Source organism: Mytilus edulis, chromosome 6 (genome assembly GCF_963676685.1).
Source record: "Mytilus edulis chromosome 6, xbMytEdul2.2, whole genome shotgun sequence".
Classification (NCBI taxonomy): domain Eukaryota; kingdom Metazoa; phylum Mollusca; class Bivalvia; order Mytilida; family Mytilidae; genus Mytilus; species Mytilus edulis.
Window position 1 is genome coordinate 40,002,179 of NC_092349.1, and position 15,373 is coordinate 40,017,551.

General features: G+C 32.4%; 1 protein-coding gene across 13 annotated transcripts in view; it reads left to right on the forward strand.

The window, feature by feature from the left end:
* The window catches only part of LOC139529096 (rabphilin-3A-like), a 112,036-nt gene that overhangs the window by 82,685 nt on the left and 13,978 nt on the right, over positions 1-15,373 (forward strand). For all 13 annotated transcript variants that reach the window (XM_071325367.1, XM_071325360.1, XM_071325365.1 and 10 more), the window contains 2 exons: positions 4,283-4,406; positions 9,607-9,764. In XM_071325367.1, the coding sequence (XP_071181468.1) occupies positions 4,283-4,406; positions 9,607-9,764 (282 nt within the window). The remainder of the gene's footprint in view (positions 1-4,282; positions 4,407-9,606; positions 9,765-15,373) is intronic.

The window sequence follows — 15,373 nt, forward strand, 5'->3', positions numbered from 1 at the left end:
TTTGTTGAATTGTTTATATCTATTGACAATATATATATAAATTTTAGATTTTACGTTTCAGAGTTATGGGGTTTTATTCCTTCTAAAAATGGTGATTTTCCAGTTTTTGGACAATAACTCAAAAATGCTTCCACCAACTAGAAATGTTGGTTATTTGTTTATATTTATTGACATGAGCTCCATTTGGATTTTCATAAATTTTATATTTTACGTTATGGGGTTTTATTCATAAAAAATGGTGATTTTCCAGTTTTTCGGACAATAATCAAAACTGCTTTCAGCAGTTCTCATAAAACTTTAATGAATAATTGATCTATTGATGTAAGGTCCCTTTAAAATTTAATTGATTTTACATTTTACATTTCCGAGTAATGGGGTTTTATTCATTTAAAAAGGTTTTTTTTCCAGTTTTGGGACAAGAACTCAATAATGCTTTCAACAATTCTTATGATACTTTAGTGAACTGTTGATATCTATTGATGTAAGTTCCCTTTAGAATTTTAAAATTTTAGATTTAACATTTTCGAGTTATCTGTTTTTAGCCATTAGAAATGGCGGGGGGGGGGGGTCCAACTTTTTGACAATAACTCAAGAATGCTTTCAGCAATTCTGATGAAACTTTGGGGAATTGTTGATATCTAGTGATGTAAGCTCCTGTTAGAAATTTATTTATTTCATATTTAACATTTCCGAGTTAGTGGTTCTTACTCATTGAAAAAAGGGGGGGGGGATTTTCCAGTTTTCAGACAATCACTCAAAATGCTTTCAGCACTTCTTATGAAACTTTGGTGAATTGTTTATATCTATTGATGTAAGCTCCGTTTATATATTAATATATATTTTTAATTTATTTGCTTATATAGTCCTACTAAGAGTTGTGCAACAGCACATTGTATTGCACAACAGCAAGAAATCTGTAATTGAATATATATTCAATTTATATAACCAATTTCAAGTTTTTAGACTGCATTTATTCAGAAACCTATAATATGTCAAATATTTAATTAAAATCCAAATTCAGACCTGTATCAAACTGGAATATTGTGTCCATTTTAGCACCAACTGTTCCGGGTTTGACCTCTGCGGGCGTATCCAGCTGCGCTCAGCGAAGCAGTATATTCTTGTACTGTATGCAATATGTCTACTATATTTGGTGTATGGAAATATTTTATGATGAACATGACAGTCTCGCAGGTTTAATTTGACCTTGACCTCATTTTCACGGTGCATTGCACAATGTGTAGTTTAAGTTTAAATTATTATTTATTGTGGATTGGGAAACATTTAATTGCAACTTATATGAATCCCTCTCCACTGTACGGTTTCAAGTGCTGCCTTGTAGCGGCATTAACCTAGTCTTTTTCGAAATCTACAAGGGTGTCTCACGTGCAAGAGATATGGCTTTCTCATAATAGTTATTAAAGGTACCAGGATTATAATTTAGTACGCCAGACGCGCGTTTCGTCTACATAAGACTCATCAGTGACGCTCAAATCAAAAATATTTATAAACCCAAACTAGTACAAAGTTGAAGAGCATTGAGGATCCAAAATTCCAAAACGTTGTGCCAAATACGGCTAAGGTAACCATAACACGGGTTTGGCATTTATCGTGCCCTTCCGACGGACTATTATCGTTTCTCAAGACCATACTCGCAAATGGTGTCGAGGGGGAGCCGAAAATTCAGTCCCTGAAGTTTTCTCCCCGAACCTGGGATCGAACCAGGAACCTTTGTGTTAGTAGTCCGATGCACTAGCCATTACACCACAGCTCTCCTAAGCATGTTAAGTTTTAATGTTTTAATCTGTTTTTATACGAACGTAAAAATTGAAAAATTTTTGGTCGTATATATATTGGTATCACATTGGCGTCGTCGTCGTCCGTCGTCGTCTCGTCCGAAGACATTTGGTTTTCGCACTCTCACTTTAGTAAAAGTAAATAGAAATCTATGAAAGGAGTAGGGGCAATAAGGCCCTTATTTGGCCCAAAAATTACTTCATTTTTTTTAAATAACTGTACAGTATCTAAGGTACAAGGTATTCCGAAAAACAAAACAATTTTGGACATTGAACAAGTTACCATGGCAATAAATCATGACTTAATTTGCATAATTTGTAAAAATTCTTAGTTTTTCATCAAATTTTTAAGTATATTTTAGATTGAAAAAGTATGTTCGCACCCAAGAAACAACTTTTTTTTGGTGAGATTTTGTCAATAGTTATAATTAAGCTTCTGTTAAATTATTTTGTTGTTTCTTGGCTGTGCATAATTTTTCCACAACAGAAATTTCTTAATGTTGAACCTTTGCATTTCTAAACATTATGTGCCTATTTGAAAAAGTTATCAAACATTTTATTTTCTAGGGCCAAAACAAGGCCTTACTGCCCCTTATCCTTTAAACACACAAGGTTTATGACCATAAAAGGAAGGTTTAATAATTTTGGGTGTTTTGGTCCCAACAGTTTAGGAATTAGGGGTCAATAAGGGCCCAAAGTCATTTTTCTTGGTTTTCGCACAATAACTTTAGAATTAGTAAACAGAAATCTATGAAATTTTAACATAAGGTCTATGACCACAAAAGGAAGGTTGGGATTGATTTTGGGAGTTTAAGTCCAAACAGTTTAGGAATTAGGGACCAAAACAGGTCCAAAAATAAGCATTTTTCTTCTTTTTTGCACAATAACTTTAGTATAAAGTTAATAGAAATCTATGAAATTTTAACATAAGGTTTTTGATCACAGAAGGAAGGTTTGGATTGATTTTGGGAGTTTTGGTCCCAACGAATTAGGGGCCAAAAGGGTCCAATATTAAACTTTGTTTGATTTCATCAAAAATTGAACTAATGGGGTTCTTTGATATACCGAATCTAACCGTCTATTTGGATTCTTAATTTTTGGTCCCGTTTTCAAATTGGTCTAAATTAAGGTCCAAAGGGTCCAAAATTAAACTTAGTTTGATTTTAACAAAAATTGAATTCTTGGGGTTCTTTGATATGCTAAATCTAAACATGTACTTAGTTTTTTTTATTATGGGCCCAGTTTTCCAGGTTAATGGACAATTACTTAAGTACAAAACATAATTTAAAAGCAATGTAAGGTTGGTAATTGAAACTCATTTTAATAGCTCACCTAAACTGCTCTTAAAGTATGTATATTGGAAATTTACCAAAAACTTTGTTATTAATAAATTCCATTGGAAATTTGCCAAAAACTTTAGTTTAATGAACTTCATTGGAAATTTGCCAATATAAAATGTTGCATTGGAGTTATCTTTCTTTGTCCAGAATAGTATTCAAAATCAACTTAAATCATGACTATGACATTTTATATTTTATGATGTATTTAAATGAGTAGTTATTGTTGAAAAGTCCAATAGAAATTGAAATTGAAATCATTTTTGGAATAATGGAAAGGGGGAGGTGAAAAAAAATGGTGGGGTTCAATTTTTCTTATTTCAGATTTCAGAAATGAAAAATAAAATTTCTTCAAATATCAAAGGATCAATATTCAACAGTATAGTGAATTGCTCTAAAGCAAAAAAAACATTTTAAGTTCATTAGACCACATTCATTCTGTGTCAGAAACCTATGCTGTGTCAACTATTTAATCAGAATCCGAATTCAGAGCTGTATCCAGTTTGTATGTTGTGTCCATACTATCCCCAACCGTTCAGGGTTCGACCTCTGGGTCGTATAAAGCTGCCCCCTGTGGAGCATCTGGTTCTTTAACTATAAGCAATAAGTCAACTATATTTGTTGTATGGAAAAATTGTTAGCCGTATATGTCTGTCTGGCAGGTATTATCTGACCTCGACTTCGTTTTGGTTTTTCATTGGTCAATGTAATGTTTTCATGGTTAAGTTTGTTTCTTAGATACCATAAGCAATAGGTCAAGTATATTAAATGCATAGATTGATTGTAAAGTATGCATGTCTGGCTGACATGGTTCATCTGACCTTGACTTCATTTTCATGGTTTATAGGCCATAGTTTTGTTTACTTGGTTTCGTCTGTTTCTTAGAAACTATATTATATATAGTACACTATATTAATTGTATTGAATGCTGGCATGTTGTACCTGTATTTACTGTTTGGTTTATCTGACCTTGACATCATTTTCTTTGCTCATGTTAAGTTTATGTGTTAGTTGTAGTAAAGCTTTATATTTACGACTATCAACATAATATTTATGGTATATAAAGAAGACGAGACATTTCAGCTTGTGCACTCTTGTTTTAGTTTCATTGTTATTGTTGGTATTAACTTGTATATCTTGTCATTTAAGGTTAGCAGTTTTAGATGAAGACGCATTTGGTTACGACTTCATTGGAGAGACCAGGATACCACTAAAGAGATTGAAGGCTTTACAAACTAAGCATTTTAATGTGTATCTAGAAAAGCAACTTCCAGTATGTATTAATGTCCTAAAATTTAGAACAGCTGTTTTGACATGCGGTTTGAATATTTTCTTCTGCAATTGCCCCAAAAAAATTAACTCAGTTAATCTTAAGAAAGAAACCATGGTCCTGGTTTTCAAACTATCTTGTTACTAAGACATGTAAAGAAGGATGATAAAGCTAATAACCATGTCACCATCTCAAATTATTAATTTCAAAATTATGTCTAAAGATGTGACAACGTTATGACAGACATTCTTCATGTATATTTTACTTATTCGTAGTCACCCTATAATGATTTGAATCATTATCCCATACAGTTTATTAAAAAATGTTGGGTTAGATTGCTGGCAAATAAGAAAATGCATTGTTTTGAAAAATGATATAAATCTACACACGCTTAAAACACATGTCTTATGTCTATCTTTAGATTGGCCTTACGTGACACGGTAACGCTACGACTATTGCAGTTATATTTAAATATAGCAGATATGGTTGAGTCGTGTAGAGCGCTGGACATGAGGCGGACCGATTGTTGTTGTAGTGAATAAAAGGTGTGAATTCAAATCCTGTTTACGGAAAAAATTTCAGAATATAAATCTATTTCTTACATTGTTGGGTTTAATTTTTTGGTTTATGTATAATGTCTAGCGCGTCGGGCACAGCGCAAGGCAATTCGGTGCCACGATATCTCAGTAACATGAGTTCGAATCCCTGTCAGGGAAGAACAAACAAATTGCTTCCGAAAATTTACACATCCAACATTGTTTGGTTGATATCAGACGAATTATTTGTTAAGAATGTGTTTGCAGCCTTGTATCATCATCACTGGTGATCCGATGGACTAAATCTGTCGTTTTTATACGTGTTCATGCAAAACAAATCTCTTGGAAGAGGGGTCGAAATATAGCACAAACAACATATTCCAAAAGACCAAAAAAGTGAAAAAAGTATATTATAACAAAACGCATTTGCCCAACATGTCGAACAGCGGATGTTGTTCTTAAACCCTGCTGACTGTCAATGGCGATTGTCAAATTAACTGATCACCAGATGTAAGAAAATGGATCTTAATTGTTAGTTTGATACTAAACAGAAAACAATAAAGATGATATACCGCAAACATGAGGTGCAAAAATTTGTATACCACATCCGGAACTTTATTCGTTGACAAATCTTCGAAAATTTTAATGGAAGGGGGTAGAGGTCTATTTGAGTAATAGTATTTTTAACCATATAGATTATTTAAAGCATAAAGTCTAGCTAAAAGACGACGATGCGGGCTTCAGTGGCCGAGTGGTCAAAGTAGTCGAACAACTGAATCACTAGCCTGTCAACACACATCCAACATTGTTGAGTTTAAATCCGTCACGTTGTAGGTGCGTTCTACTCCAATGATAACAGACTAGGATTGTTAATTTTCCTATGGCAGGTAATGGGTTCTCTTCAGACACTCCGGTTTCTTCCATCAGTGCAACTGACTGCCAAGAAATAGCACATTAATCCTAAAAGTGGCATTAAACACTAATCAATAAATAAATTTGAATAAATTGGTGAATGTCTTATCATGCGCACATGGCACAGTTCTTTATTATAATTTTTATTAGGGTGTAAAAGCGTTGAACGAAGGACATGTGAGCACGATAAATGCTTTTACAACCCTATACAGTTGTAAGGAAAAAATCTCATTTAAATCTTATTATTTCATGTTTATACTACAAACATGAATTCAAAGTTATATAAAGTTTTTCTATGCATTATTTTGCCATTGTCAAGAACAGAAAAAGTTAAATCACAAAAATGCTGAACTCACAGGAAGATCTAATCGGAAAGTCCATTATCACATGGCAAAATCAAATTACAAAACACATTAAAAACGAATGGACAACAACTATCATATTTCTGACTTGGTACAGACATTTATAAATGTAGAAAATGGTGGTTGTTGATGGTCTGTCTGTCATATTAAAATAAGGAGATGTAGTATAATTGTCAAATGAAGTGGATGTGAGCAACTACATGCAACCATACTGAATTTAAGAGCAGCAACTATCGTGCATGTGCAAGGGGTGTTAAGCTCGAAATGTAGACAGCTCTAGTTTGTAAGTTGTACTGGTATTAGTAATGTTGTATTTTATGCCCCATTTATGGGCATTATGTTTTCTGGTCTGTCCGTCCGTGTGTCCGTTCGTCCGTGTGTCCGTTCGTCCGTGTGTCAATTCGTCCGTGCTTCCGAACGTCCGTGCGTCCGTTCGTCCCGCTTCATGTTAAAGTTTGTTGTCGAGGTAGTTTTTGATGAAGTTGAAGTTCAATCAACTTGAAACTTAGTACTGGTCCTTATGATGTGATCTTTCTAATTTTAATGCCAAATTAGAGATTTGCCACCATTTTCACAGTCCATTGAACATAGAAAATGATAGTGCGGATGGGGCATCCGTGTACTAGGGACACATTCTTGTTTTTTTATGTTACACTTTTTATGTCTGTTTTTATACGCCCGTCAAAATTTTGACGGGACGTATTATGGTATACAAATGTCCAGTGTTCGTCCGTCTGTCTGTCCGTCCGTCTGTCTGTCTGTCCGTCTGTCTGTCCGGCGTAAACATGTCGCACCGTAACTTCAGAACGACTTATCTAAATTGCATGAAACTTAATATAGTTGATTTGTATGATGGTCAAATGATCTGTATACTTTTTGGTGAATCAAAGATTTAAACTTTTTGAGTTACGGCACTTTGTAACTAAAACAGGGGGTGTTTATTTTTACATGTCGCACCGTATCTCAAAAACGATTCTTGATTATTGCTTAAAACTTTACACACTTCTTAGTTATATTAATCTTAATATCTGTATACTTTTTGGTGATGATTCAAAATTTCATTTTTGAGTTATTGAGTATTTTGTAAAAAAGGGGGAGGGTTTTTTTTTACATGTCGCGCCGTATCTCAAAAACGATTTATGATTATTGCTTAAAACTTTACACACGTCTTTGTTATATTAATATAAAGATCTGTATACTTTTTGGTGATGATTCAAAATTTCATTTTTAAGTTATTGAGTATTTTGTTAAAAAGGAGGAGGGGGTTTTACATGTCGTGCCGTATCTCAAAAACCATTTATGATTATTGCTTAAAACTTTACACACTTCTTAGTTATATTAATCTTAATATCTGTATACTTTTGGTGATGATTTAAAATTTCATTTTTGAGTTATTGAGTATTTTGTAAAAAAGGGGGAGGTTTTTTTTACATGTCGCGCCGTATCTCAAAAACGATTTATGATTATTGCTTAAAACTTTACACACTTCTTTGTTATATTAATATAAAGATCTGTATACTTTTTGGTGATAATTCAAAATTTCATTTTTAAGTTATTGAGTATTTTGTTAAAACGGAGGAGGTTTTTTTTACATGTCGTGCCGTATCTCAAAAACCATTTATGATTATTGATTGAAACTGTACACAGTTCTTTGTTATATTAATCTAAAGATCTGTATACTTTTTGGTTTGATTCAATAAAAAAACAGGGTGGGGGGGGGGGGGGGGTTTCACATGTCCAGTCGTGTTTTAAAAACAATAAATGGTTATTGCTTAAAACTTTCTCAGAAACTATTTATGATTATTGCACAAAACTTCCACATAAGACGTCGGGCGTATGGCGCAGCTGTTTATTTTTTTTATAGCTGGTTATACGATATGCATTTTCTCAATGCCTTATGGTTTCTATGTAATTGTTCCTATAAATGCATACTTCCGTTTCATTTGAACCGTGGTGAATAGTTGTCTTATTGGCAGTCACGTTGTGAACATATATTTGTTCCGCATAATACTTGTTCCCCCTGGAACAAAACTATTGATAACAAAAGTTCTTGGGAACTAACATTACATAATATTAATTCCACCTTCATAAGATATTTTCCTGGAACTAAAATATCATACGGTTTCATAATATTTGTTCCTTTAAAAAAGAGTGTCATTTTATATTTTACACCTGATTAGATCTTAATTAATGTTCACCTCACATGACATTTACCTTTTCATTTAGTACATACAAAGAATGGAGTCTGAGAAATACATTTTTTTTACATATTTAAACGATGGCTCTTATTCTAGACAAGTTACGAATATATATTTTTAATATTTTATTACTGCACACTCCACTGTGACTAACTGAACTAAATGGTCCATTAGTCTGTACCAATTTAGAAAGTTTACTATTTTAGCTTATTCATTAGTCAAGCATGAAGTTGGCCACAAATTTCAGATGAAAATGGGTGTACTTTATTATTGGTAATTTACTTCCATTCATTTGTAGCTAGAAATAATTTTGGATATTGTAGTATATATTCCTAGAACTTTGATCATATATTAAATATTTCTAGAATTTTAATCATCTAATAAACATGATATTAAACTATTCCTGGAACATTTATAAAATAGCCAATATTCCAATATGCCTGGAACTTTTTTAATATTATAACAAATATTCTGAGAACTTTTATTATATAACAAATATTCCTGGAGCTTTTTTAAATATAAAAATTTTCGTTGAACTTTTATAATATACATGTAATAAATGGAACTTTTATTATATAAAACATTGTCCATAATAATATTCCAAAGAACTTTTAGCATATGACAAAAGTTCCATTTGGAACTTTCCGTATGTAATATTTTATCCTTTGTGAAGGAAATTTTCTTATAGCATTGGATAAAATATTATATGAGGAAAGTTCCCAATAGAACTTTTGTAATATGCTAAAAGTTCTTTGGAACAAATATTATGGGGGAACTTATATTCAGTCACAACGTCACATAAATGAAGTTAACCTTTTACAAGTCTAAACCCTGGGTCACAAAAAAGGAGTTTAACGAAAGATGAAAGATGATACAATAAATGGACATAAATAAAAATAAAACAAAAAACAAAAAACAAAAAAACAAAAAACAAAACAAAACAAAAAAAACCCAAAAAAAGTGATGTGAACGGTTCCATCAACAATCATTTTATAATGGATCTATAAAGGACAATTACCAGCCTTTACTCTAGTACTCTTAATGAACCAGTTTGTTTGTTATGTCTTTGATTTTTTGGGGTGAAATACAAGTCTCATCTCCAATTATATCATTCACATTTGGTAAAACAACATAAGCGTGTGTTTACTTTAACTAGAATGCTTTACTTTTTAAAACTTTTTTAAAATATTTTCAGACAGAAAAAGACGATGATCTTTTGGCCAACGACAGAGGTAGAATTCTTTTAGGATTAAAGTATGACTCTAGGAAACATGCTCTCTATGTTTATGTTATTAGATGTGTGGGACTAGCAGCTTGTGATGCTAATGGCTATTCAGATCCTTACGTGAAGTTGTAAGTCTATAATTCAGCTAGTTTTCATTAACCTTGTCCGTCTTTATTTTTGTTCTTATGTTTTTCCATTGTTCCGTCTAATGTTTAGACCACAAATTTATCAACTACAACTGAACCATATATCGTTATAATGGTCAATAATTGTTATCCCATGTAGACACAGTGTGTTAATGTATGATCACCTCCGATTGACGAAGGCCAATGGTTGATAACACTGACACATCAAGTCCTAATGGGTTAACTATTTTACACCCCAGCTCTTTAAGACTATGTAAAAGAATGTTTACGCTTCATCTAGTTCGGAATGCCGTACAATTATTATAAAATACTTTATATATAACTATATAGTAAATAGTATATATCCGCCGTAGCAGAGGGTCAGTAATCTTTACCGTGTCCGTCGGTACATCCGTACGTCCCAAAATTGGTGTCTGTTCTCTGACTTTTGCCTCAACCAAATGTTATAACATTATGATACATTGCTCATTGCTACAAAAACAGATCGAGCTTGAATTTATGTGGCGTTCTGTTCTAGAGTTATGCTTCTTTACAAATGCAAAAATTGCTGATTTTTTTCCCGTTTGTTAACTTTAGTTTGCCTGAATCAAATGACACTTATACACAATGCTTATTACCACTAAACACACTGTGAATTTTGGTGGCATAAGTTTAACCGTACTAGAGTTATGCCCCTTTACAAATGGAAAACTTGCTCATTTGTTTTGTTTCTGTTCTCTAACTAGAGTTTGCCTCGACCAAATGTTATGAAACTTTGACCAGATCAAGTTCGAATTCTAGTGGCTTTACTTTTACCGTTCCATAATTATGCTCCTTTATAAATTGAAAAATTGCTAAATGTTTCGTTTCTGTTCTCTAACTTAAGTTAACCCTAATTAAATGTTATGAAACTTATGAACAATTCTTATTACCACAAAACTCAGATCAAATACAAATTTGGATAGCATCACTTTTACAGTTCTTGAGGTATGACCCTTTATAACTTTAAATACAAGCGGGAGCATCATCTGTGTCTCGTGGACACATTCCTCATTTATTTACATATATTATTCATCTTGAATATTTCACCAAATGTACATGTATTTGGAAAATGAACAAAAATCCTAAAGATAGCTTATTGCCTGAAATAATGTTTGGCAATTATAGATGGAAAAAAATGTTTATCAGGCGTTTTTACCTGTATAAAAATATTTTTTGTGGATCGAATTAGTCATTCAAATGATTTACCTTTGTTTCACTTTCAATGTTGACATTCTTTTCCTTTAAATAACTTTACACATACAATTCACGTGTTATCCATCTCAAGCTAAAGGGCTAAATTGAAGTTCACATGAATACGGATTCAATGAGGTCGAATTATTCACCTGCAAGTGAATAATTCATAATCGATGTTTTTTTTTAGCTTATTTGGACAAAATTGAACAATACTGGCTGCTAAAAGCGAAATATTATTTCACTATTTGCATTTCATTAATGAGTTAGCAAATAAATTATTTCTCTAATGTTTGTGCTATTTTTACATTTCCTGACCGGTGTGAGAAAAATATTTCTCCTTACTAGTGAAAATCTGTTCTCAGCAAATGATAGCTTGGAATTTAATTGTGACGTTAAATTTTCTTGTTTTCTTCAGAATTTTCTTATTGTGACGTCATGAAAAAGGCGACCATGCCTGATGACTTAAGGTAGATAGGGTGTCTTCCTCCATTTTGGATTTTGAAATACCAGAAAACAAGGTCTAGATTTTTGATAAAATGTGCAAATTTTGAGATTAGTAGGTAATTCATGTGTAAGATTTTTCATTATGATATAGAAAATGCCATGTTTTATCATATTTAGGGTTGTATTTTACCAAAAAAACAAATACTTTTGTTTGATTCATTTTTTTCAAACTTTGCCAAATAAGGGGAGACAACTCAAATGCAAGGGCAGATAATTCAGATAGTGTTACTTTTACAATAGAATGTGTTAGGAATTTACCCATTTTATTATGTAGCAAGAAAACGAGTCCGGTGACCCTATTTTTTCTTCTTCTTATCTGAAAGAATATTATTAGAGCTATCTTCTTATATTTTATCTCAAAATTCTATGGTGTAGTTTTCGTTTATGACCGAAAATTGGGTTTTCCATGCATAATCTAAACAAAATCTGACAATTTTGCACAACCTGTAGTGTGAAAATAAGTCCGGTGACCCATTCTTTTTATTAATGTTCTTAAACAAGCAGGATATAAACTACATTTTGGCACATTATTAAGAAATTCTATGGATTATTATTTAGACACCCCATCTACCTTAACATCAAAAGTACATTACTTTCCTCAAATCTTTGAAAGGGAAGGATAAAAATCATAAGAGAAACAGATTCCACCACTGTAACTCGTGTATAACGATATTTCTCCACTCTCAACATTCTCGAGTGGAGAAATATTGTCACACACTTGTTGCAGTTGTGGAATCTATATTTCTCCAGTTTTTTGTTCTATTTTTCACATTTTCGGAGCGGTGTGAGAAAAATAGTTCTCCTCACCAGTTAGATATCTGTTCTCGACAAATGATTGTTCAAAATTTTATATATCTCGTAGCTAGTGCCCCTTTAAAGGCATTTGTTAGATGTACTTTCTATTCCACTATTTCGACCTAAAAAATGACAAAAACGTATACATTTGTAGATAACAGTATCATACGGATCATCTTTGACAATGAGCAAAACCTATACCGTATAGTAATGTATAAAAGGTCACCGTAAAAAATACGGAAAATAAAAAAAAATAAAAAATCCAACGGACTAGTTTTTACTACAATAATGAACATAAAACAAATTTGAAAGCAACGAATGTAAACCATTGTATTACAGATTCCTGGCATAGGACTAACACAAATGATAAGGCAGGATTAAACATGTTTAAAAGTGCTTTTACATTTAATTGACCATAGACAACATAAACAAATAAACCGTAAACACCAGAAATGGATAGACTCGCCAGATCGGTACTAAGCATGACTTATTTGATTATACTCAATTTTAAAATTATCCTTTTTACTTTACTCAATCATTTGCCGTAGATCTAACAGCCATTTAAAGTGAATTTATTTCTGACAAATTTTAGAAAAAAATCAAAATTGAGTGCCCATTGGAAAGGGTACACATACAGCTGTGTCTGTTCTTTTTATATTTTTGGCGACACCGTTTGATTGCAATGACAAAATCAATGGTATAGAAATTCATTATCTACTATACTCTATTGGACATCTAAATTGCATCCCGGTTTTATACGACCGCAAAATTGTAAATTTTTTGGTCGTATATTGGTATCACGTTGGCGTTGTCGTCTGTGTCGTCTGTGTCGTCGTCGTCGTCCGAATGCTTTTAGTTTTCGCACTCTAACTTTAGTAAAAGTGAATAGAAATCTATGAAATTTTAACACAAGGTTTATGACCACAAAATGAAAATTGGGATTGATTTTGGGAGTGTTGTTCCCAACATTTTAGGAATTAGGGGCCGAAAAGGGCCCAAATAAGCTTTTTCGTGGTTTTCGCACTTTAACTTTAGTTTAAGTAAATAGAAATCTATGAAATTTTAACACAAAGTTTATAAACACAAAAAGGAAGGTTGGGATTGATTTTGGGAGTTTTGGTTCCAACAGTTTAGGAATTAGGGGCCAAAAAAGGGCATAAATAAGCATTATTCTTGGTTTTCGCACCATAACTTAAGTATAAGTAAATAGAAATCTATGAAATTTAAACACAAGGTTTATGACCATAAAAGGAAGGTTGGGTTTGATTTTTGGAGTTTTGGTCTCAATTGTTTAGGAATAAGGGGCCCAAAGGGTCCAAAATTGAACTTTGTTTGATTTCATCAAAAATTGAATAATTGGGGTTCTTTCATATGCCGGATCTAACTGTGTATGTAGATTCTTAATTTTTGGTCCCGTTTTCAAATTGGTCAACATTAAGGTCCAAAGGGTTCAAAATTAAATTTAGTTTGATTTTAACAAAAATTGAATCCTTGTGGTTCTTTGATATGCTGAATCTAAAAATGTACTTAGAATTTTGGTTTTTGGCCCAGTTTTCAAGTTGATCCAAATCGGGGTCCAAAATTAAACTTTGTTTGATTTCATCAAAAATTGAATCATTGGGGTTCTTTGATATGCCAAATCTAACTGTGTATGTAGATTCTTAATTGTTGGTCCAGTTTTCAAATTGGTCTACATTAAAGTCCAAAGAGTCCAAAATTAAACAAAGTTTGATTTTAACAAAAATTGAATTCTTGGGCTTTTTTGATATGCTGAATCTAAACATGTACTTAGATTTTTGATTATGGGCCCAGTCTTCAAGTTGGTTCAAATCAGGATACAAAATTATTATATTAAGTATTGTGCAATAGCAAGAAATTTTCAATTGCACAGTATTCAGTAATAGCAAGAAATCTTCAATTGCACAGTATTGTGCAATAGCAAGAAATTTTCAATTGCACAGTATTGCACAATAGCAAGAAATCTTCAATTGCACAGTATTGTGCAATAGCAAATCTTTTCAATTGCACAGTAATGCGCAATAGCAAGAAATATCTAATTGCACAATATTGTGCAATAGCAAGAAATTTTCAATTGATTGGAGTTATCTTTCTTTGTCCAGAATAGTAATTGAATCAACTTAAATCATTGTTTTATACAATATACAATGTATATTCACTTTAACTACCAACTGATAAATTAAAACAATCTTTACCATTCAGTGATAACAAGCACCTTTTGTTACATTTTAATATTTTATGATGTATTTAAATGAGTAGTTATTGTTGCAAACTCCATTAGAAATTTGAATTGAGATCAGTTTTGGAAAAAGGGAAAGGGGGTTGTGAAAAAAAAATGGGGGTGGGGGGGGGGGGGGTTATATTTTTCTCATTTCAGATTTCATAAATAAAAAGAAAATTTCTTCAAACATTTGTTTGAGAGGATTAATATTCAACAGCATAGTGAATTGCTCAAAGGCAAACAAAATATTTTAAGTTCATTAGACCACATTCATTCTGTGTCAGAAACCTATGCTGTGTCAACTTTTTAATCACAATCTAAAAATCCAGCTTGAATGTTGTGTCCATACTTGCCCCAATCGTTCAGGGTTCAACCTCTGCGGTCGTATAAAGCTGCGCCCTGCGAAGCATCTGGTTGTGTTTTGGTCTGTTTTCCTAATACTTTATGCAATAGGTCTACTATATGTGTTGTATGGAATGATTGTAAGGTGTACATGCCTAGCGTGCAGATGTCATCTGACCTTGACCTCATTTTCATGGTTCAGTGGTCAAAGTTAAGTTTTTAAGTTTAGGTCTTTTTATCTAATATTATATGCCAAAGGTCAACTATATTTGGTGTATGGAAATATATTATGATGTTTATGGCAGTCCCGCAGGTTTTATTTGACCATGACCTCAATTGCACAGTTCATTGCACAGTGTTAAGTTTTTTGTGTTTTGGTCTATTTTTCTTAAACTATAAGTAATAGGTCAACTAAATTTGTTGTATGGAAGCTTTGTTAGCTGTACATGTGTGTCTGCCATGGTTCATCTGACCTTGACCTAATTTCCATAATTCA